The sequence below is a fragment of the Perissodus microlepis genome, chromosome 9 (assembly GCF_051167445.1).
Source record: "Perissodus microlepis isolate ML-2025 ecotype Zambia chromosome 9, ASM5116744v1, whole genome shotgun sequence".
NCBI lineage: Eukaryota > Metazoa > Chordata > Actinopteri > Cichliformes > Cichlidae > Perissodus > Perissodus microlepis.
In genome coordinates this window covers 31,258,382-31,282,726 of record NC_140469.1, presented here as the reverse complement: position 1 = coordinate 31,282,726, position 24,345 = coordinate 31,258,382, and the positions used below count along the sequence as shown (strand labels likewise).

General features: G+C 42.4%; 2 protein-coding genes across 4 annotated transcripts; both read left to right on the top strand.

Moving 5' to 3' along the window:
- Nucleotides 1–260: 260 nt before the first annotated feature.
- Nucleotides 261–7,558, top strand: LOC146380845 (uncharacterized). 2 transcript variants are annotated; one of them, XM_084939881.1, is made up of 4 exons: nt 261–548; nt 2,538–2,632; nt 2,969–3,565; nt 4,199–7,558. In XM_084939881.1, exons 2-4 carry the CDS (start codon nt 2,615–2,617, stop codon nt 4,754–4,756), a joined length of 1,173 nt encoding a protein of 390 aa, XP_084796007.1. In that variant the 5' UTR covers nt 261–548; nt 2,538–2,614; the 3' UTR covers nt 4,757–7,558. The 2 variants fall into 2 exon arrangements, with proteins under 2 accessions (XP_084796007.1, XP_084796006.1); XM_084939880.1 differs by having other exon boundaries at nt 4,196–7,558.
- Nucleotides 7,559–9,585: 2,027 nt separating this feature from the next.
- On the top strand, nt 9,586–19,919 carry LOC146380844 (uncharacterized). 2 transcript variants are annotated; one of them, XM_084939876.1, is made up of 4 exons: nt 9,586–9,865; nt 12,337–12,477; nt 14,313–14,993; nt 18,476–19,919. In XM_084939876.1, exons 2-4 carry the CDS (start codon nt 12,460–12,462, stop codon nt 19,058–19,060), a joined length of 1,284 nt encoding a protein of 427 aa, XP_084796002.1. In that variant the 5' UTR covers nt 9,586–9,865; nt 12,337–12,459; the 3' UTR covers nt 19,061–19,919. The 2 variants fall into 2 exon arrangements, with proteins under 2 accessions (XP_084796002.1, XP_084796001.1); XM_084939875.1 differs by having other exon boundaries at nt 12,372–12,477; nt 18,476–19,918.
- Nucleotides 19,920–24,345: the final 4,426 nt, after the last annotated feature.

Genomic DNA, 24,345 nt, shown 5'->3' with positions numbered 1-24,345 from the left:
CTGTGAGGGGTCTGTCTGAGGGATTTCCCTCCTCACTGAGTTTCTTTTGCTGCTCTTCTTTGTGTCTTTATAAATTGGTGGTGTTGCCACAGTAGAAACTTTTCTTCACACACACATGGCTGTTTTTATTTACAGCTGTGAAATATCTCCACATGATGCTCCTCTTTCTCACTCTCTGCAGCCAAAATGTATTTTCTTCAGGGCAGCTGAGTCACGTGATCGCACCGGACCGAATCAAAGCAGATCAGGAAGAAGGGGGCGGAGCAAAGTGTGTGCGCAGGAGAGGAGTCGAGCAGAGAGAGCTGCTTTTTCATGAAACGGGAATAAAGTAGTGAACTTAGACGAGAGAAACAAACTAAAGTATCGATCATAAACCACTACCAACGTCCTGATCGATATCTGCATCGATCTGCCCACCCTTGTCTCCTGGATCGTAGCTGAGATCAGCGTGAACCACGTGGGTCTCTGCTCCCTGATCTGTTTCCTGTGTTTGGAAAGAGTTCCGGCTTCATCACGGAGTTTCTCTCGGTTTGTGGGCTCATCTAAAGGTAAGCACCGAGCTAACTTTACTGTGAGTTCAGTTCATGTTGAGTTTAGCTCCTGAATGAGGTCTTCTGCTGCTCTCCTCGGTGTCTGTTCACAGTTTATTGTGAACACGTCGAGAGAAGAGTGAGAGAGTGTTTGGAGAAAAACACCAACTAATCATTAGCTCAGCATGCTGGGAGAAGTTGAGCGTTTGCTGGCAGAAAGTTGGAGCAGAAAAGTCTTTTCATTGTCCCTGCAGCTGTTTTTCTGCCTGCACCAAACCTCTACAGCCTCATTTCTATTTGAAGTGATAACAGGAAATCAGAGCGATCTGCTGCAGTATCAGGGTCACAATAACTTTATTGTCCTGCTGCTGTGGATGAACACATGAGAGGAAGTGAGCGATAAAATGAAATAAGAAAAGTTATAGATTGACATGGGTGAGAGTTGTTTATACAGACATTGTGGAAGGCAGCATGCAGGAATGAGGGAGTAAGTAGGGCGAGGTCGAATATCAGCAGCCTTTACAGACAGTTGCATCAGTCCACTGCTTCAGTGTCTTCACCAGAGATGGGCAGTTACAAGTAATGCGTTACTGTAATCCGATAACTTTTTTTCAAGTAGCGAGTAAAGTTATTTTAAATGTTAAACAAATTTCTTCCAGTCAGAGAATGTTGCATATAATTAAATTTTGCTTGATGCATAAAGTTAAAAGATTAAAACTAATAAAACAAATTTTAAAAAGAGACTTTCCACTTGATTACATTATATATGATGGACTCACTGTCGCTTTATTACCTATTCAGGGTGTAAATCATGTTTTTAAAAAGTAACTAATTAACTAATGTTACGAAATCAGTTTCACCCCGGTTCTTTTATTCGTGGAAACTTCCAGAGACGCCACCGGAACTCAGTAGTCATTTCACAAAACCTTTATTCATCTTTATTTAAGCATGCACTTCTAGAAGGGAAGACGAGGCCGGTGTGTCCCTCTGCAAATCTTCACTCCTTTGTCTGTGAAACACAGTTTTGTAGGGGCGACCCTATCATAAAACCCCCACGGTGTGCTGCAAACTGTGTTTGTGTCTATGTGCACGAGCACATGAATGCCTATGTGAGCGCACATGAGTGAGTGTGCGTGTGGATGTGTGTGCGTGACAGTTAAAGCACTGTGGGTGTGTGTCTCTATGTACGTGACTCCCTGCCAGTCATAAAACCCATCTCCCTTCCAGACCACAGTTATCCAGTTACAAATGTTGAGACCCCCACCCAAACATTCTCTGGGGAATTTCCACTCAGCATTAACTCCTCTCTGTTTTACTTTCACAGTTCAACTGGGGAGGGTCTCCTATACTCTACTCCTAAGTTCATGACACAATCAGGCCTTTATTACATTGAGGGCAGTGTTAGTGTCTCTACAATAATTCTACATTCTATGTTAACAGATTTCTAAAATCAGCTAAACATTCTTACACTAATTACTTTCAAAAAATAAGTAATCAGTAAAGTAACGGGATTACTTTTGGTGGGAAGTAATCATTAATTATTTACTGATTACTTTTTTCAAGTAATTTGACCAACACTGGTTTTCACAAAAGAGAGTTTTAGTTTGTGCCTGCTTGCAGGGATCAAGTCTGACATTTAGTCTGAGTAGATTTGAACTTTCCTTCTTCATTATTTCCATCTTGCTTTGACTGCAGCTGTAACAACACTGATTCCAGCAGGATTTGTAAAAAGCATTTTGACAGACACACAAAGCTGGACAGCTTTTGTTCTGAGGGTTTGGAGAGAGTCTGTCTGTGTGTGTGTCTGCATTCACTTTGTTCCTCTAACAGAAAATCAATGTGCAGATGTTGATTCCTGCAGTGACTGTTGTTCTTCAGCCTGTAGAAACCATCCTGCAGCTGCTGGAACAAATGAATCTTCTAAATGTTGCTTTCTCTGGTTTGTGTTTGCTCTGCTTCTTTTTGTCAGAGATCAAATACATATAAATATATTCTTTTGTGTCCCAGCTGATCAGCAGGAGGAGAATCTGACGGAGGAACATTTTCAGCCATTTGGACTCAGCTCAGCCACTACAGAGGAAACAATGAGCTCAACACAGACGGTGAGAAAAATATCACAGTTACACTGTTATTGAAACTGTGTGTACAGCTGGTTGTTAACAGCAGCTTTATCTTTTCCATCCTGGGCTCCTCCATACATACAGAAGCTACATTCACAAACAAAAACCACAGAAGTTACAAGAAAATACAAAGATCATATTTTATCAGGACACTGAAATAAAATATAATCAGCTGCACTTATAATTTTTTCAGATGGTATATTTTTTCCCAATGAGCAAAACAATTTCCTAATTGTCATTTTGATTACAGTGGCAGTTTCAGTTTGTTCCACGACTGCATTTCACTCACTGTCTCTGTTTGTATCTCTGTCACTGCAGGACCAACATGGAGCGAGAAGTCAGCGCTCTCAGGAGACCGACAAACCTCACAGAAGAAAGGGAGAGAAAAAATACAGCTGTGAAGAGTGTGGGAAGGATTTTACTCAGAAGTCTGAGCTAAAACATCATCAGTTCATCCACACTGGGGAGAGACCATTCATCTGTGACTTGTGTGGAAAGTCTTTTAGACAGCCTGCAAACTTAAAAAAACACCAAGTCACCCACAGTGGAGTTAAAGCGTACAGCTGTGATCAGTGTGGCAAAGCTTTTACTGTCAGAGGCAACTTACGGCGTCATCAAGTTACCCACTCTGAAACTAAGGCGTACAGCTGCGACATTTGTGGGAAAACTTTCACTCATCTAACATACCGAAATACTCACCTACGCATCCACACCAGACAAGATGTTTACTGCTGCGATCAGTGTGGGAAACCGTTTGTGACATACTATGAATTACAGCAGCACATGCTTACCCACACTGAGGAGAGACCTTATAAATGTGACCTGTGTGAGAAGACTTTTAAAGAGCCACATTCCCTGAGAAGACACGAACAGATCCACAGCAGAAAGAAACTCTACAAGTGCAGTTACTGTGAGGTTTGTATTTATATTTTTATCTTGTCATTTTCAGCTGACTGTTCGGAACAACTCTGCTCATTCAGTTGTGTTAGTATGTTGGCAATTCTCCTGCATGTAAAGGCAGCGCTGCGTGAGTTTCAGCTCTTATTTCATTGCTCAGCTTAGTTCTCCACACTCTGGACTCTTTGCTCGGTTCAGCTGGTTTTCCTGCTGCTCTGTAAAGTCAGCAACTCGCCCAGTCCTCCATGTGTGATGTTTTGTGAACCTTAATGTTCCATGACCTGTTCAACCTGCAGTAATTACTCATTAACATCTAACTTCAGTCTGCTACCTGCTATGCTAAAGACAACAGATGGCAGATGCCACCAGTATACCCTCCTCACTGGTCGCTTTGCCCGCTTCAACATCATCACAGTCAGTTTTATTTATGACACCATTAGGGTGCAGGAAGCTGCTACAGTTTTGTCCTGAGCAATAGGTATCACCACTCAGACAACACCACATGGAGGTATAGAAAGAGAAGTAGTCAAAAGTAGAAGCAGATTTCTTTCTTTTCTCAGGTTTTCAAAGTGTTGCAACATCTCCTTTGGATGATGCTTTGGATAAAAATGTTGAAGGAATTCGCTGACTTACACTGTCTTTGTTTAGAAGCAGAGCGACACAGATGGATCCACTTCTCAACCCTGTCGTCACTGTGGTGGTGGGAAAGCGTTGCGTTGTGACCTTTGTGGAAAAACTTTCAATAATGAAAAGAACCTAAAGCTACATCAACGCAGACACACTGGAGAAAAAATGAACTACTGCAAAGAATGTGGGAGAGGCTTCCCCACACCAAGTGCATTAAAAGAACATGAAATCTATCACAGTGGGGTTAAAAAGCACGTGTGTGACCAGTGTGGGTCATCCTTCACCACTGCAGATCATCTTAAAGTGCATAAACGAGTCCACACAGGAGAGAAACCATACAAGTGCAGACACTGTGACAAAAGCTTCTCGTACTCAGGGAGTCGTAACAATCATGAACTTACACACATTGAAGGGAACTACAGCTGTGACCTGTGTGACAAGAGCTTCAAGAATCTCAGTTCATACTCCAAACACAAACTATCCCACGCTGTTAACAAACTTTTTCACTGTTACCAATGTGCAAAAACATTCACTTCATTATCTGCTCTGCACAACCATCGGCGTGATCATGCAGGACTGTGATCACTGGATCACAATGGATCTGCAGAGACAGAAAGATCCTCTCCTGGTTTCAGGGTCAGACTTAAAAACCTTGAGATCAGGCTCCACAGAGTTCAGATGGAGTCTCCTGTAAAGAGTGCAGCTGATGTCACACTTGGATCTGATTTGCTTTCTGGACCTGCAGTAAATAAACCTGGATGTTACATTTAGGAAGCTGCAAGTATAGATGTGCACATCAAGTTTTTTTTCCTTTGAGGGATTTTAATATTCTAAAATGTTATCCCTGTTACATTTTAATCTTTGTTCTCTTAGGATATAGAAGTTATAGGAATACATTTATTTTATATTACCAAACTGATATGTTTCTAAACTGCAGATGTGCATAGAAACATTATTTTTTTACATTTCATTTTAACTGCTTTTTTTTGCTTTTTCCCCCAAATCTACTGTTTCACTGTTACCAATGTGCAAAAACATTCACTTCATTATCTGCTCTGTGCAAACATCAGCGTGATCATGACAATGGCTGAAATCATTCCTATCATTGGATCATAATGAACCCTTCAACTGACAGGGAGCTTGTTCCATCCTTGCAGGAGTCCACTCTGCAGGTGGGGGAGAGGTGAGAATAAACTTAACCTGGGTGTCTACTGTCTTGTGCAGTCTTGGAGATGATTGAATGTTAGGGTGGGGGAGCTGGCCCCAGGGAGGGGCATCTTGCTCCTCCCTTCTTTTCCTCCCCATCCCCGGCTGCCTCCCTCTTCCCGCTCCAACACACCCACACAAGTAGGGCCTTTGGGTGCGGGTGTGTCACCAGGGTGCAGGGGAGGCATCCCCCCCACCCCCTGTCCCCTTCTGGCCACCTGTGCCTCAATTTTATTCCACAACTTAGACATCCACATTACTCACACTGTCATAACACATACATATAGGGCCTTGAGGGTGGGCACGTTAACGGCGTCCAGTGGACGGTCTGTGTGTTCAACCCCACCTCTGGCACCGGTGCCCACCTCTCAATTTTAAATCCATGTACACATTGAGGGTTCTCGGGAGGGGCCGTGCTAACACCTGCTGCTCTCTGGCAGCAGCACCATGCTCTCCTGTGTTTTAAATGCACCTTAGAACAACACGCAGCAACGATACACATGAGCGAGAGGAGGGAGGTTTGGGGTCTTCACACACCCCTGTTCTCTGCTGGCCATCGGGGCGGGGGGGCTGGGAGGAGGCGTTGGCCGTCTGATTGGGATCTGGGATGCGGGGCCTCCCTGCTGCTGCGGAGCCTGGGGCGGTCTGCTTGCCTCCACCCCGGGGGAAAGGGTAACATCTCCTGGGTCTAGGTGCCGTTTCCCCCTCCAGGGGCGAGGGTACCTGGACCCGGGGTATAGAGTTTGTTTGGGGAGTGTGATTGTGTGTACAGTGTCCATGTATGTCTATCCCTACGTTGGGTGAGTGCTGAGTGTTTGTATATGTGTGCATGAGGGTGGGAATGCATGTTTGTGTCTGTGTGCCTGTTTGTCTGTGTCCATATGTCAGGTCGGGTCTTACACTCCACCTCTCTGGGAACTCCCAGGCCCTCCAAAGGCCTATCTCCCCTCACCACACTCCCTGCCGGTAACTGATGCCTTCAGGTGATCCAGGAGATTTTTTTTTCTCTTCTTTCTCTTTTTAAGTGCCCTTTCTCACTGTCCCTCTTCCCTTCTGTTTTTCTTTCCCTTCATCTTTCTTTCTCCCTTCCCTATCCCTCAGCCATGTCTGTCCCGTCTGTAACAACTGAAAATAAGATAAATAATAACAACAAAGGTTGATCAAATGGACCAATATGGCAAGGCAGTGATGATCCATTTGGCAAAGTAAATCCATTGGGTCTCCTTGTTGGTCTTCAGACAACAATTCTGACGGCTAAAGAACCAAATGGGACAGGCAAAAAAATAGAAATAAATAATCTGAAGAGACAGACAGTTCTGTTGCATTTGAGAAGTTTGATGTGAAAGCTGCTGTAATTTCTGCTGAAATACCCTCATCTGTTATACATCAGGTTTCTCTTAATTTTTCCTTTAATGTTTATTTGAATTTTAATTCTAAAAATGTTCTCCTTATTACATGATCATTTTTCCTCCACTTGGAAACAGTAGTATTTAGTAGTAGTAATAATAATAGTACTATAATCAAAGAAATGTCTCACTGATCTCTTAATTGTCTATGTATCACAGGCATTCAAGCTGTAAATAGTTATATCATTACTTAAAAAGTCATCCCAGGACTCAGCTTGAAAACGAAAAACTCCCTGAAAAGCCTTCAGTTAATCCAAAATGCTGCAGCAAGAGTCCTGACAGGGACTAGAAAGAGAGAGCAGATTTCTCCTGTTTTGGCTTCCTGTTAAATCCAGAATTCAAAATCCTGCTCCTCACATACAAGGTCTTAAATAATCAGGCCCCATCTTATCTTAATGACCTTGTAGTACCATATCACCCTATTAGAGCACTTCGCTCTCGCTCTGCAGGCCTACTTGTTGTTCCTAGAGTATTTAAAAGTAGAATGGGAGGCAGAGCCTTCAGTCCTCTATTTTAATTGTGGTACAGTCCAAAGATGCTTTCTGTTACTGTGGTCCTGTCACCTGCTGACTTGAGATCAGTTACATCTTTGCATACATTAAAAACAGACTCCAGACCTTTTTTTCATTGGTGGTGTTGTTAGGTTTAGTTTAGTTCTGTTTGCTGTTTTCACTGCCTTACAGTATTGTAAACCTAAACAGGTTTTTATGTCTTTATCTTTTGTGTTAAGAATATTTAGTTAACATGTAATAAAATGTGTGATATAAATAAAATTGCCATTTTCAGAAGCGTCTTAATTCTTCATGACAGAGATTTAACAAGTTACAGAATCATTGCTCATAACTAGGGATGTAAGAAAAATATAGATCGAAAATCACAATATTTTGTTTTATGATACTGAATCGATATTCAAAAGCAGTGTTATTGATTTTTTTATTGACCAATTTACATGTGTGATGGCAAGGCACACATGGTAAGCTCCACACCTCACCACCAGTTGATTCACTTTAGCTTACATTGCAGTCATTAATATATTCTACTTATTGTTCAATATTGTTTCTTTATTAAATGTATTTATTTTTCCATCACACCTTCAAATGTTTATGTGGCGTGCATATAAATATTAACCCATATTAACACTGCAAGGTCAAAGTTCTGTTATATTCATACATTTTCTTTGTTTGAGTTAGCTGGTGTTTGGCTTCTCCTGTCTGGCAAAGGGCTGAGAGGCTAAAGAAAGGCATCTCAAACATTATCAGTGAAACACAATCAGGTTTTTTGAAAGGAAAACTAATTCATAACAATATTAGGCTGGTTTGGGATCTCAGTACAGTGAAATAATCCAAGAGAGAGGGTACATCCTGTTCTTGGATTTTTACAAAGCATTTGACTGAGTTGAACATACGTTCATATTAAAAACTCTGCAGTCTTTTGGTTTTGGACAGGAATTTATAATGTTATAGAGATGCTATATAATGACATGAACAGCTCTGTTTTGCTAGAACATGGTACATGTTCAAGGTTTGAGGTTAATAGAGGGATACGGCAGGGATGTAGCAGCTCACCACTTCTGTTCATCATGGTTGCTGAGCTCTTGTCTATTTTGATTAAAAACAGTCACATTGATGGGTTAACTGTGATGGGTGAACAGATAATAATCAGTCAGCTGGCAGATGATACCACCCTGTTTTTAAAAAATGAGGACCAGATTCCTTCAGCCTTACAGGTGATCAACCACTTCTCCAAAGCTTCTGGCCTACAGCTGAATATTAATAAATGTGAGATTCTAGCTCTGAGTGTCCCCTGCAGGCAATAAGTAATATACAGATAAAAAAGGAGGTGAAGTATCTGGGCATTGTCATTTGCAAGGATAAGACATCAACAGAAAATAAGAATATCTGTGCCAATATAGAAAAGTGTAAGTTTTAAACAGGTGGCTGCAGAGGGACATAACTCTGTTTGGGAGAATCTTGCTAACCAAAATGGACAGTCTGTCCAGACTAATCTCTCCAGCCTTTTCTCTGCCCATATCTCCAAAACTAATTAAAACTATAAATAATCTTAATTTTAGGTTCATATGGAGGAACAAATGTCATTATATAAAGAAAAATGATATGATTAAGAATTATGAAGAGGGTGGGGCTAATGCCATTGACTTTGATGTTATGAATGGTGTACTAAAATTGAAATGGTTAAGATCTTTCATTAGGAACAAAAATTCCTTTTGGAACATTATTCCCAGTGTGATTATTGGCAAAATGGGTGGAATAGACTTTTTGTTACGTTGTGACTTTGATTGCAGTTCGTTACCTGTTAAACTCTCAGCTTTCCATCAGCAGGTCCTTCTCTACTGGAAATTAATCTATAAACACAACTATATATATATATATATATATATATATATATATATATATATATATATATATATATATATATATATATATATACTCAACTAATCAAAGTGATGTCATGACAAAATTGAATGACCAACAAAACATTTTTCTCCTTCATTTCTGTCAAACAATGCTGTATGTAACGTGTCTCGCGATTAGTATCATGGTTGCTAGGCAACCTGAACAGCGCAACGAAGCGTATACCGTCCCATTTCACAAGCCTCTCACTTCCGCACTTCTCGTACTTATAGTACGCACCGTACGTAGTACGCGTAGTGCGCGTACTTCAAGCGTGCAGACCCTGAATTGGGACACAGCCTCAGTCTTCTCGTGCATGCCAAGTGTTCTCGGTCACGTGATACAAAGCAACAAACTACAGCAGAGCAGGGAAAGAGGGCGGAGCAAAGTGTATGTGCAGGAGAGGAGTCGAGCAGAGAGAGCTGCTGCTTCATGAAACGGGAGTAAAGTAGTGAACTTAGAGGAGAGAAACGAACTAAAGTATCGATCATAAACCACTACCAACGTCCTGATCGATATCTGCATCGATCTGCCCACCCTTGTCTCCTGGATCGTAGCTGCGATCAGCGTGAACCACGTGGGTCTCTGCTCCCTGATCTGTTTCCTGTGTTTGGAAAGAGTTCCAGCTTCATCACGGAGTTTCTCTCGGTTTGTGGGCTCATCTAAAGGTAAGCACCGAGCTAACTTTACTGTGAGTTCAGTTCATGTTGAGTTTAGCTCCTGAATGAGGTCTTCTGCTGCTCTCCTCGGTGTCTGTTCACAGTTTATTGTGAACACGTTGAGAGAAGAGTGAGAGAGTGTTTGGAGAAAAACACCAACTAATCATTAGCTCAGCATGTTGGGAGAAGTTGGAGCAGAAAAGTCTTTTCATTGTCCCTGCAGCTGTTTTTCTGCCTGCACCAAACCTCTACAGCCTCATTTCTATTTGAAGTGATAACAGGAAATCAGAGCGATCTGCTGCAGTATCAGGGTCACTATAACTTTATTGTCCATCTGCTGTGGCAAAAGAAGAATGTTTTTAATCATTTTGTGGATTGAATGTTGGATTTATTTTTGGTTTTCTTTGACGAGAACAGAAGTTTTGTTCACTTGTGGTTTATGATGGAGTCTGATTCAGCTACTTTACCATACCATAATATATTTATATAGCTAATTTTTCAAAACTCGTAGTGGATTAAGAAACAAAATTGTGAAAAATACCAGTATCTTGAAGACACTTGTGCCAGTCGGCACCCATATGTAATATGCTTACTGCAGCATCACTGAGAGTTTAAAACTGTCTAAATTCTTTCATCTGTAATAAAATGATCAGCATTGCTGCTTTACCAGGTGTAACTATGAAGTTTAACATCCAGGCATCCATGAAAACACAATTTATTACCACTTAACTGAGTTAGAAACTAGCAGGAAGTTGTGCGTAGTGGTTAGACTACACGCCTTTGGAGCAGAGGATCGCAAGTTCGATTCCTGCCTGGGGTGTCTGTATCCAGTAAGGGTCCTAAGGCTAGACCCCCTATGCTAGCGAGACAGATAAATATGAAGGCATGCCGGCTCGGACGTCGCCCGGATCAACAAAGTCCGCGTCAGGTGTTGAGGAACCAGGGCACCCTGACGACAAGTGGGCTACTGGAACAAGAAGGCATCGGTGGGCAAGAGACGAAAACAGGGCGTTGTTGGAATGCTACTACACAAGTAACCCTGGCGGAAGGGGCTACATGAATAGGATGAGGGACCTATGGATTCTTCGATACCCAACATCCACAATGACGGCGAAACAACTAGTAGCTCAGTGTTCCAACATTCGAAAGAAGGGACTGCTATCACAGCTAGAGATTGACGAGGTACAACATAAATGCTACGGCAAGGAGGAGTCAGGACGCCAGGTCAGGGGGGAGATATCATCACCCCCACCCGAGATTGGGTACATAGCCCCAAGTGCGATAGGAGAAGGATCGTTGAGTGCGAGAGGAACTGACCTGAGAAATAGGATCATGGCCAAGCTTGAAACCTGGATCCCCCGTAGCCGGTTACCAAGATTACGTGAAGTACCCTCAGAAGGTCTGCTAGATGATGTTAATGCACATACCTACAACCACGATTACCGACACTAACAAACTGATCTACAATACGGCAGCAGTGATCAGTGAGATGCTTGGCTACAAGCTGAACAGCCACAAGGGGCAGTACCCTCCATGGAGAAGGAGGCTAGAGAGCAAGATCAAAGCAGCACGGAGGGAGGTTAGCCAACTAACGGAGTTGCAGAAAGGTGCGGCAAAGAAGGTGCATAAGAAATACAGCAAACTGTCTATACCTGAGGCCTTGGAAACTGCCAAGCAAAGACTCACAGCCTTGGCCAGCCGCTTGAGGAGGTACACCAGAGAGATAGAAGGCAGGAGAATAAACCAGCTGTTCTCCACAGAACCAGCAAAGGTGTACTCTCAGTGGCAAGGGAACAATAAGAGAACAGCACCACCAAGGCTGGAGACGGAGCAATACTGGAAGAGCATATGGGAGAAGGACGCAACCCATAACGGCAATGCTCAGTGGCTAGTGGATCTGAGGGCAGACCATAGCGACCTCCCTGAACAGGGACCAGTAACCATCACAGTGGCAGATATTCAAGAAAGGGTCTCCAGTATGAAGAGTTGGACAGCACCAGGGCCCGACATGGTTCACGCCTACTGGCTGAAGAAGCTGACTGCACTCCACGAGCGTCTGGCAGCACAAATGAACCAGCTGCTAGTTAACCGAAGGTCGAACGGTCCTGATCCCCAAGGACCCCAAGAAGGACCCCATCCAACTACCGACCAATAACCTGCCTCAGTACTACATGGAAGCTCCTGTCAGGCATCATATCGGCTAAGATGAACAGGCACATGGGTCAATACATGAGTGGGGAGAATACCATATATATATATATATATATATATACACACACACACATATACACACATATATATATGTGTAGCATCCCCTGGGTAAAGGTGGTGGTATGCAGGGCGCTCAGTGGCTTTTTTCAAGTTCTTGTAGACAGCTGATGACTTTCTTTTTGCTTCTGGGGTTTCACCTTGAAGCTTCATAGGTATTGTTGTCACTGAGGAGAGTAGTAATGTTTATTTGCTCTGCTTCTTCTTGTCAGGGATAAAATACATATCTATACTTTTTGTGTCCCAGCTGAGTAACAGGAGGAGAAGAGTCTGGTGGAGCAGCAGAGGAACAGTTTCAGCCATTTGGACTCAGCTCAGCCACTACAGAGGAAACAATGACTTCAACACAGGAGGTGAGAAAAATATCTCAGTTACACTGTTATTGAAACTGTGTGCACAGCTGGATGTTAACAGCAGCTTTATCTTTTCCGTCCTGGGCTCCTCCATACATGCAGAATGTACGTCACAAACAAAAACCACAGAAGTTACAAGAAAATATAAAGATCATATTTTATCAGTACACATTTAAACAACCATATCATCAGTTGAACTCAGGTTTTCATGAAGTAAAAGTTTTTCACTTGTGACCAATATTTCTTCAATTATGTCATTTTCATTGCAACTCTCATTGTAGCACATCATTGTAATGTGAAACTATCACCAGAACGTGGTGGTAACCAGTGTTGGGCAATTACTCCAGTGTTGGGCAATTACTTTGAAAAAGTAATTAATTATAGTTACTAGTTACTTCTTCAAAAAAGTAACTGAGTTACAATATTATATAAGTAATTAATTAATTGAAAAGTAACTATTGCGTTACTTTAAAACAATGTTTAACCCTCTGGGCTCCAGGGTATAATTGGCCATTTTTCTCTACGTTTGATTTTCGCTCCACATTTCACCTTTAAAAACTGTTTATTTGCCTTGTTTGGTCTCATCCTTTTCAGCACAACTTCATGTGTCTGAATTTACAGTCATGTTTTCATTTTGACAAACTGTGTTAACACAATTGATCTAAAATCAGACAACAAACATCAAATCAGAGTAGAAAAAGTTATATTTTTACTGTAACAACCACAAACCTGTTTAATGATCATATTTCATAACTCTAAATGCAAATATAAATTGTGAATGTTACAATCATACGCACAAGTTTTGCAAACAACAAAGTTATTTGCATCCATTTACCTTTTACCCTTTTTTTAAAATAACCATTTCAAACTGTTTACAGAACAATCAGCTGTTCTTCAATAAGATGCCACAAATTATTTGTGCCACTCCAAATATTTCTGTCCACTATAAAGGAAACATCACAGCCTGATACCTGCAGGTCTGACAGCAGCAGGTGTGTCACTCCTGTTTCTACCTGGAGACAGCAGTCGCCTCATTGTTCTGACACACAACACAAAACTATCCACAACACTACACACTAACTACACAAGACAACAAATTAACTACACACTCCAAACACGCTAAACGTCACAAATCTCTCACGACTCAAAACTCGCTCTCTCTCTTTTTCTGCTCTCTCTCTCCTAAAACTTCCCTTTTTTCTCTCTCTCATAAGCAGAGAGGTCTCGCTGCTGTCCTTAGACAGTAAACATGAAACTATTGAGGAACAAACGCGCGTATATATTGTTTATCATGACTCTGGTTTTACTGGCCTATCAACACAGTTTATAAACTGGTATATGTCACCTTGTTGCTTTGTCTTTAAGTGGTCATGTGATTGACCACGACTCCTTTATTCTTCCTCAGTCAAACAGCAGCAGTAACGTGATTGTTTTGCCCCCTGAGCTCCAGCTGTTGTGCTAGACACTGATCACCGTCCGCGGGAGCGCAGCTGCTTAAAGCTGTAGCGTCCAGATTACTTACAGCTACTCCCTGCAACTGATATAAGATACTGTAAGCTGAACACAGCTTCAACCGTCTGTTTGTTGAAAAATAGTAACGCATTTTCTTGTTAGTAACGGTAACGGCGTTGTAATGATAGGAATAGTAATTAGTTAGATTACTCGTTACTGCAAAAAGTAACGCCGTTACTTGTAATGCCCTTATTCCCATTACTGGTGGTAACACACCTACAACATGTTTGTTCACATCTTTGATCCCACTAATGGAGGCAGGTTCAGTTTGTTCCACGACTGTGTTTCACTCACTGCCTCTGTTTGTATCTCTGTCACTGCAGGACCAACATGGAGCGAGAAGTCAGCGCTCTCAGGAGGCCGACAAACCTCACAGAAGAAAGGGAGAGAAAAAATACAGCTGTGATGAGTGTGGGAAGGATTTTACAAGGAAGTCGGACCTGAAACGTCATCAACTCATCCACAGTGGAGTTAAAGCATACAGCTGTGAGGAGTGTGGGAAGAATTTTAATCACAGTAGCAACTTACGACGTCATCAAGTTACTCACTCTGGAATTAAAGCGTACAGCTGTGAGTTGTGTGGAAAGTCTTTTACCCACGCTGGAAGCTTAAAACCACACCAACTCACCCACAGTGGAGTTAAAGCGTACAGCTGTGATCGGTGTGGTAAAGCTTTTGCTGTCAGAGGCAGCTTACGGCGTCATCAAGTTACCCACTCTGAAACTAAGGCGTACAGCTGCGACATTTGTGGGAAAACTTTCCGCTGGCTAGTCAGCAGAAATATCCACCAACGCATTCACACTGGCAATGATGTTTGGCTCTGTGATCAGTGTGACAAACGTTTTGTGACATACAAAGACTTACAGCGGCACATGTTAACCCACACTGAGGAGAGACCTTGCAAATGTGACCTGTGTGAAAAGGCTTTTAAAGATCCACGTTCCTTGAGAGCACACCAACAGATCCACAGTGGAAAGAGACTCTACAAGTGCAGTTACTGTGAGGTATGTATTTATATTTTTACACTTTCAGTTATTTTGAAGTATTATGTGAGACATGAAAACTTCATGTGCGGAATATTGGGTCAAAGCTGCTACAGATCTCATCAAACTTTCCTGATGTTGGAAAAAAGTTTTCCATTTCCAGCCATTCCATTCACACTCCAATGGATGCATCAGAGAGCAGCTTGGGGTTAGCATCTTTTGGCATGCAGAGTAGAGCATCCAGGGGTTTAGAATCAGAATCAGAATACTTTATTGATCCCTGGGGGAAATTATTTTTTGTTACAGTGCTCCATTATAAACCAACATAAACCAACATTAAGACAAGACAGACAATACGCTAAGAATAGTACTATATATATCTATATATATATATCTATATATATATATCTATATATATATATCTATATATATATATATATATATAAGTCACTCATTAATAAATAGCTGGAAAAGAAACGTGTAGTTGTAGCAGTAACCAGTGTGTTAAGTGGATGAGTTGTACAGGGAGCCACAGGCAGGAAAGATTTCCTGTGTCGTTCAGTGGTGCTTTTCGGTAATCTCAGTCTCTCACTGAACGAGCTCCTGTGACTGACCAGCATGTCATGGAGTGGGTGGGAGGTGTTATCCAACATTGTCTTTATCTTGGACAGCATCCGCCTCTCCGACACCACCTTGAGGGAGTCCAGCTCCATCCCCACAACATTACTGGCCTTACGCATTAGTTTATTAAGTCTGTTGGCATCTGCTACCCTCAGCCTGCTCCCCCAGCATGCAACAGCATAGAGGATCACACTGGCCACAACAGACTCGTAGAAAATCCTCAGCATTTTCTGGCAGATGTTGAAGGACCTCAGTCGCCTCAAAAAATAGAGACGACTCTGGCCCTTCCTGTAAAGTGCTGTGGTGTTTTTAGCCCAGTCCAGTTTATTGTCAATGTGAACTCCAAGGTATTTATAGTCCTCCACAATGTCAGCACTGACCCCCTGGATTGAAACAGGGGTCAAGTGTTTCCTGGTCTTCCTGAAGTCCACGATCAGTTCCTTGGTCTTTGCCACGTTGAGCTGCAGATGATTCTGCTCACACCACGTGACAAAGGAGTCGACCACAGCCCGGTACTCTGTCTCATCATCCCTGCTGATGCATCCAACCACCAGTCATCAGGAAACTTCTGAAGATGGAGGTCTCTGTGCAGTGGCTGAAGTCTGTGGTGTAGAGGGTGAAGAGGAAGGGGGAGAGGACAGTCCCCTGTGGTGCCCCTGTGTTGCTGATCACCTTGTCAGACACACACTGTGGGAGACGTACATATTGTGGTCTTCCTGTCAGGTAATCAACAATCCAGGACACCAGAGAAGCATCCACCTGCATCGCTGCTAACTTATCACCCAGGAGGGTCGGCCTGATGGTGTTGAAAGCACTAGAAAAGTAAAAAAACATGACCCTCACAGTGCTCGCCGGCTGGTCCAGATGGGTGTAGACACGATTGAGCAGGTAGATGATGGCGTCCTCAGTTCCGAGACGAGGCTGATAAGCGAACTGAAGGGGATCCAGATGTGGTCTTACTATGGGTCGCAGCTGGTCCAGGATGAGCCTCTCCAGGGTCTTCATGATGTGGGAGGTCAGTGCCACGGGCCTGTAATCCTGGGGGCCACTGGGACATGGCGTCTTTGGTACAGGGACGTGGCATGATGTCTTCCACATCACTGGGACCCTCTGCAGACTCAGACTCAGCATAAACAGTTTATGAAAGACTCCACACAGCTGGGGGGCACAGGTCTTGAGGACGAGGGGACTCACTCCGCCTGGTCCAGCAGACTTGCCTGAGTGAAGTCTCCTCATTTGCATCTCAACCTGGTATTGAGTGAAGGTGATGGGTGTGGGAGGGGTGTCAGGAATCTCACAGGAGGCAACAGCGCCATGTGAAGAGAGAGGCTGGCACAGTGGTGTGGCTCTGGATTCCAGGCTGACTACAGGTGAGGTTGTGGGGGTGGGAGCAGACACTGTGGTGTCGAATCTATTGAAAAACAGATTCAACTCGTTAGCTCTATTCTCACCTCCCTCAGCTCCCCTGCTGTTGGTTGGCCTGAATCCAGTGATGGTCTTCATGCCCCTCCACACCTCTCTCATGCTGTTCTGCTGGAGTTTCCACTCCAGCTTCCTCCTGTAATTGTCCTTAGCCTCTCTGATCTTGTCCTTTAGTAACACCTGGACCTTCCTCACCTCCTCTTTATTGCCCCCTCTGAAAGCCCTCTTCTTGTCGTTGAGGAGGGCTTTGATGTCCTTAGTCACCCACGGCTTGTTGTTTGGGTAACAATGAACAGTCTGAGCTGGAACAATGGAGTCGGTGCAGAAAGTTATGTAGTCTGTGATACACTCAGTAAGCCCATTGATGTCCTCGGCGTGAGGCTCACAGAGTGTTTCCCAGTTGGTCACCTCGAAACAGCCCTGTAGTTCCACTAAGGCCTCCTCTGACCACCTCCTAACGCTCCTCGTGGTCACAGGTTCCCTCCTCACGATTGGCACATAGTGGGGGGTGAGGTGAATCAGGTTATGATCTGACCTACCAAGTGGGGGGAGGGAGGAGGAGCTGTATGCATCCTTGACATTAGCATACAGTAGGTCTAGAATTTTCTCTCCCCTGGTGGGACAGTCCACATATTGTCTGAATGTTGTTAGTGTATTGTCCAGTGATACATGGTTGAAGTCACTCGAGATCACAATAAAGGCACTCGGGTGCTGAGTCTGTAACCGGGCTATGGCAGAGTGGATAGTGTCACATGCAGCTGTGGGGTTAGCAGAGGGAGGAACATAGGAACATACATATGGGTGCCGAGCTGAGAGCTCGTCGATTTTATTTGCCAACGATTGCACATTTCCCATTACGATAGACACGGTTTATACCTCCTCCTCGCTTTGAGCCTCCGCTGTCTCACCGTCTCCTTCTTTCTTCTCTTCTGTCCTTGACCTCTGCATCCCCGATGTGTTTTCCTTCAAATTTCAACTGGTACTTCTGCGGGCCTGGCCAGCGAGCCGGCCGGCATCAGGGCCATCAGCTGATCTCTGCAGTAAACAGTCCGTGAGTGTAGGAGATGTGCCGCGGTCCCGTTCCTTGATAAAAGTAACAGTTCCACGGCCACCAGAAGAACAAAAACTCTCTCAATCCACATGATTGAGTAAAGATAATAAACGGATGAAGATACAAGTCAGAAAAAAAAGAATACGTAAGAAAAAAGAGCTAAACTAAGAGAAAAAGCAGGAGCGACTGTAACAGGCTGCACGCTGGTTGGCGCATACGCCAACCACCAATCTTCCCATTAACTAGATTACCTACAAATGAGAAGTCGTTTTCGCCCAGTAAGCTGAGTGTTATAGTGTAAAAAGTAAAATGTGGACCTTGGCAGAGCTGCTCTTTATTTCAGGCGACGTTCAGGATAAAGATGTTGAAGGAATTCCCTGACTTACACTGTCTTTGTGTCTTTGTTTAGAAGCAGAGCGACACAGATGGATCCAGTTCTCGACCCTGTCGTCACTGTGGTGGTGGGAAAACGTTTCACTGTGACCTTTGTGGAAAAACTTTCAATCATCAAGAGAACCTAAAAGTACATCAACGCAGACACACTGGAGACAAAATGAACTACTGCAAAGAATGTGGGAAAGGCTTTCCAACATCAAGTGAATTAAAAAATCATGAGCTCTTCCACAGTGGGGTTAAAAAGCACGTCTGTGACCAGTGTGGGTCATCTTTCACCACTGCAGGTGATCTTAAAAAGCATAAGGTAGTGCACACAGGAGAGAAACCATACAAGTGCAGACTCTGTGACAAAAGTTTCTTATTGCCAGGTTATCGTAACAAACATGAACTTACACACATTGAAGGGAACTTCAGCTGTGACCAGTGTGACAAGAGCTTCAAGAATCTCAGTTCATACTCTGCACACAAACGAGCCCACGCTGCAAATAAACTGTTTCACTGTTACCAGTGTGCAAAAACATTCACTTCATTATCTGCTCTGTGCAAACATCGGCGTGATCATGACAATGGTGAAATCATTGTTATCGTTGGATCATAATGACTCAGACAGACAGTTCTGTTACGTTTGAGAAGTTTGACGTGAAAGCTGCTGTAATTTCTGCTGGAATTCCTCATCTGTTATACATCAGGTTTCGCCCAGTTTTTCTAATAATAGTAGTAGAAGTAGTATAATTAAATGTCTGACTGATCTATTAATTGGTTATGTATCACAGGCTTTCAAGCTGTAAATAGTCAATAAGCTTTTAAGCTCAGCTTAAAAACATTGGCTTCCTTTCATTGGCTCCCTGTTAAATCCAATATCGAATCTAAATTCCGGCTCCTAACATACAAGGTCTTGAATAATCAGGCCCCGTCTTATCTTAATAACCTTATAGTACCATATCACCCCATTAGAGCACTTTGCTCTCACACTGCTGACTTGAGATCAGTTACATCTTTGTATACATTTTAAAAAATGTATACAACACCACCAATGAAAATGTTTTTTCATTGGTGGTGTTGTTAGGTTTAGTTCTTTTTGCTGTTTTCACTGCCCTAAAGTGTTGTAAACCTCAACAGGTTTTATGTCATCATCTTCTGTGTTTAGCATATCTAGTTTAGATTTAATGAAATGTGTGATATAAATAAAATTGCCATTGTCTGAACCATCTGAAGTCTTAATGGCACAGATTTAACAAGTAGCAGAAAAATTCCTCATAACTAGGGATGTAAGAATATATAGACACATTGAAATAGTGTGATATTTTGTGTGGTGATACCGACAAAGGTGGGTAGTAACGAGTTACATTTACTCTGTTACATTTACTTGAGAAAGTTTTTGAAAAAACATAAAGTACTTTTTAAATACCTTTAAAGCGCCATACTTTTTACTTGTACTTGAGTACATTTGTGAAGAAGAAACAGTACTTTCACTCCGCTACATTTGGCAATATTCGACTCGTTACTTCTTTCTTTTTTTTTATAATGAATTTCACACATTATATAATGCTAATAATCATGCAGCCAGTGGAGTTTCCTGTTAGTCAGTGGTGTCCAAACTGCGGCCCACCGCAAATAATTTTATAAATAGAATAGAACAGCGGTCTCCAACCTTTTTTGCGCCACGGACCGGTTTATGCCCGACAATATTTTCACGGACCGGCCTTTAAGGTGTCGCGGATAAATACAACAAAATAAAACTAGTACCGGTACCGAAAAAAAGATTTATTCATAACACACGTGAAAAGACCCAGGAAAACCGAATTAACGATAAAAACGATAACAAAATAACGCTGAAAACCGATAAAAACCCTGAAAACTATACATTTCACACCTGAGCCTCAACTCTCGCGGCCCGGTACCAAACGACTCACGGACCGGTACCAGTCCGAGGCCCAGGGGTTGGGGACCGCTGGAATAGAATATGGCTGCACTTCAACTTTTGCTTGAATGTATTGCACTTCTTAGTTTTAACACCGGGGGGGGGGCTGCTGTTGATCAAGGCAGTTGCTCCACCAAAAAGGACAATCACAGAAGAAATTTACCCCCAAGTTACTAAACATGGCAGATCCAAAGAAGCAAAAGGTAGAAAGTGAGTGCAGAAAATTTCAGACACGGTGGGAGAGTGAATATTTCTTCAAAGAATTCAAGGGGAAGTGTGTCTGTTGGATCTGCACTGAAACTGTGGCAGTTATGACAGAGTATAATGTACGACGTCATTGTGAAACCAAACATCAGGCCTTTGCATCCTACACTGGTGCTGAGTGAGAGCAGAAATTAAAGCAAATGGTAGCTATCCTGCAGGGTCAGCAACAGTACTTTTTTTTTTTTTCGTGCTCGAATTGTCCAGGAAAAGGCTCCAATAGCCAGCTATGAGGTCGCCCAAGTCAATATTGGGCAAGACATGGCGAGCCTTTTTCAGATGGAGACCTCATAAAACACTGCCCTGTTAAAGTCACCGAAATAATGTGCCCGGAAAAAGTGCAGGACAACAACGTCAGCATGTCCAGAAATCCAGTTGTGCGACGCATTGAAGACTCGTCAGCCAACATTAAACTGCAACTGTCTGATAAAGCTGCGCTTTTGATTTTTACTCCATCGCAAGCGATGAGCGCACCGATGCCACAGACACCGCACAGCCGCAAATTTTTTTGCAGGGAGTGGACGAAAGCATGAGCGCTTTCGGTGAGTAAAAAATATATTCCACAGTACCCGTGTGTTAATAAGCATGCATGTGCAGGTACACATGCTTCAAATATCAATAATGTGCATAAATTCTGTCACTACCCTGCTTTTGAGCACCGCTTTCTTATGTGCGTTTTTCACACCGCTGTGCACAGCGCAAGCAAACGCAAAGTCAGCTGATCTCATCTGATGCACATCTGCTCCTTGATCAAGTGACATTTGTCCGGATTTTTGGCACGAGTGGCGTACGATCAGCACCGCAGCTGGATGGCCCGATTTACATACCCAGCGCAGCTGATACTCACCAGAATAATTTACTAAAATTATATGCACTCCTGTTACTAAGTCCAGTTCAGTCTGTTAAGGTTGATAACCGTTTCAAACAAACGTTAATAGGTGCAGTTCCCTCTATTTGGGTCTCCAACACTCATCTCTCCATCGCTTGCAGTTATGCTGCTGCACGTCTTTTAACAGGTCTTAGAATGTATGAACACATAACTCCAGTTTTAGCAAACTTACACTGTCTCCCTGTAAAGTGTCATATTGATTTTAAGATTCGAGTTGTCACACTTGAAGGCACTTTTGACGGAGGCAGTCCTTTCCCTTTTCTTTCCCTGCCTGGCTTCTCATGTCTTTGTCTATTCTACCTCTAACCCGCAGAGATGTTTCTCAGGCTGTGTCCCAATTCAGGGTCTGCACGCTTGAAGTACGCATTTCAAGTGCGGTTACGTCACCGCCACGCGACGACGGCTGTCCCAATTCGAAGTGTACTTCAAATGCATACTCCAAATGCGCCGTCGATTTCCCCAAATATCAAGCGTGGTCCGGTGCACGCTTTGTGGTCCCATATATCCCACAATACATAGCGCGGCGGTGGGTGTGGATAATTTTGCCGCAAAATACGGCAGAAGGGAGCGGCCGAATAGGTTTTTGTTTTTTTTCCCCAAACTTTATTGAACTTATAAAGCGAACAGTCAGTCATTCCAGTTCAGTTTGTACAGTAGACATACAAGGCAAATAAGAGTAACAATATACAGTACAATGAAATAAGAAGGATAAATAAATAAAGGAGAAAAAAGAAAAGAAAAAAAGGGGGGGAATGTGACAGACTTCATAACAACTTTGTACTTGAAAGTTGTGACAGCTCATTCGTTAAACATTTCTGAATGAATTTCAATCAATGATAAACCTTTTTTATTGGAAGTTAATTTAAGAGAGTTTAAGTAATATTCAATTTCAATCAAAAACAAATTAAATGATGGGGTTGAGTTTTGAAATTTACATTGATGTATATGGAATTTCCCTAATAAGATGGAGCGGCCGAAGAGTGAACTGTCAAAAGTACTGAATATGACGTCACTTATTTATGTGCGAATGTTTAATAATTAAAGTCAGTCATATATCCACAAACACAACAAGCTGAAAGTCGGTGATATATGTATATGTGTGTATATATATATGTATGTATATGTATATACATATATGTGTGTATACATATATGTGTGTGTGTGTATATATATATATATATCATAATAATCTGACAATACTATAATATTGGCCATATTATATTTACATTACCACAGTGAGATGACTTTAGTCTCATGAACAACATTAACTAATTGTTATTTACTAACTAATCTTAAATGACTGTTCAGCACAAAATTGAAGCCCAACAATCATGTTTTACAGTCCCGTGGTCTCAGCCATCAAAGTGATGTCATGACAAAAATGAATGACTAACAAAACATTTTTCTCCTTCATTTCTGTCAAACAATGCTGTATGTAACGTGTCTCGCGGTTAGTATCATGGTTGCTAGGCAACCTGAACAGCGCGACGAAGCATATACCGTCCCATTTCACAAGCCTCTCACTTCCGCACTTCTCGTAATTATAGTACGCACCATACGTAGTACGCGTAGTGCGCATACTTCAAGCGTGCAGACCCTGAATTGGGACACAGCCTCAGTCTTGTTTTCTAAAACCTAAAGAATTATGGATTTGATCAGCTGGCCCAGATAGCAAGGAAACATTGAAACAATGTTTTGTCAATATCAGGCGATATGTCATTGAATCAACGTTGAGGTGTGACGTTGACCTAACGTCACTCTTGCACCCTTTTTTAATATTGAAACAACGTCAGGTTTTGATACTGAATCAATGTTGAAACCTGACATTGATTCGACGTTATATTTTCTAATACTGTTGACATTGAAACAATGTCAGATTCTGATATTAAAACACTGTTGAGCTATGGTGTTGATTTTCCACTGTTTCACAATGTATCATGGAAATATTAATATCCTAAAATAAGAAAGCATTGCATGTGGTGTAACAGAGAAAAAAAACTAAACAAAAAAAGGTCAATAGACATGTTTCGTTTGCTAAATACTTTATTAAAAGACAGTTTCCTATTTACATTTCTATGTTTCACATAAGTTTGTAATTTTTACTCTGGGATGGGGATGGATGGCAGTCCAGAAATGGCTCCGATGCACCACCCATACGATCTGGGGCGTATCGGAGCCATTTCTGGACTGCTGGACTGACAAACTCGGACATAGAGTTCGCCCCTAACTGCTGCGTCAGGCCATCTAGGACAAAAATAAACACACACACAAAAAAAAAGTGAATTAGAGCACATGAACAAGCTCTTGTTAACTGTCTTCAGCGGGGAGAAAGTATGTAAACTCTTAGGCTGATAAACATGAAAGTTACCAGGCGTAAATCTGCAAACTGCTGCATTTGAAAACAAAATAAACATGGGGTCCTCGGACTAAACAAGCTGAAGGCCAAAGACTCCATCTCCAGATTAACCAGACACGAAAGTCTTGTTATTAAGAAAGACAAAGTAATATAGCAAAACCGGACATAGGAAGTGTGAAACACACCCAGCAGATCAATTGATCTCTTTATTGTTCACTTTAGGCTCATAAAACTACAACAAAAGGTAAAACTTACCAAACATGCATCTGCACAGCGCTGTATCTTTAAATGCCCTTTTTTGCTTTGTCTGGTCCTTGTTTTTTTTCCCTGCCCAGTTGAGTACCGAGGCCAGCTCGTTTGTAATGGCATAAGCCATTACACGGCGGACTTGCACCTGCAGTGTGGTCCCTCCAATCAAGGCAAAGCGTCTCACCCATAGACACATTTTAAGAGATG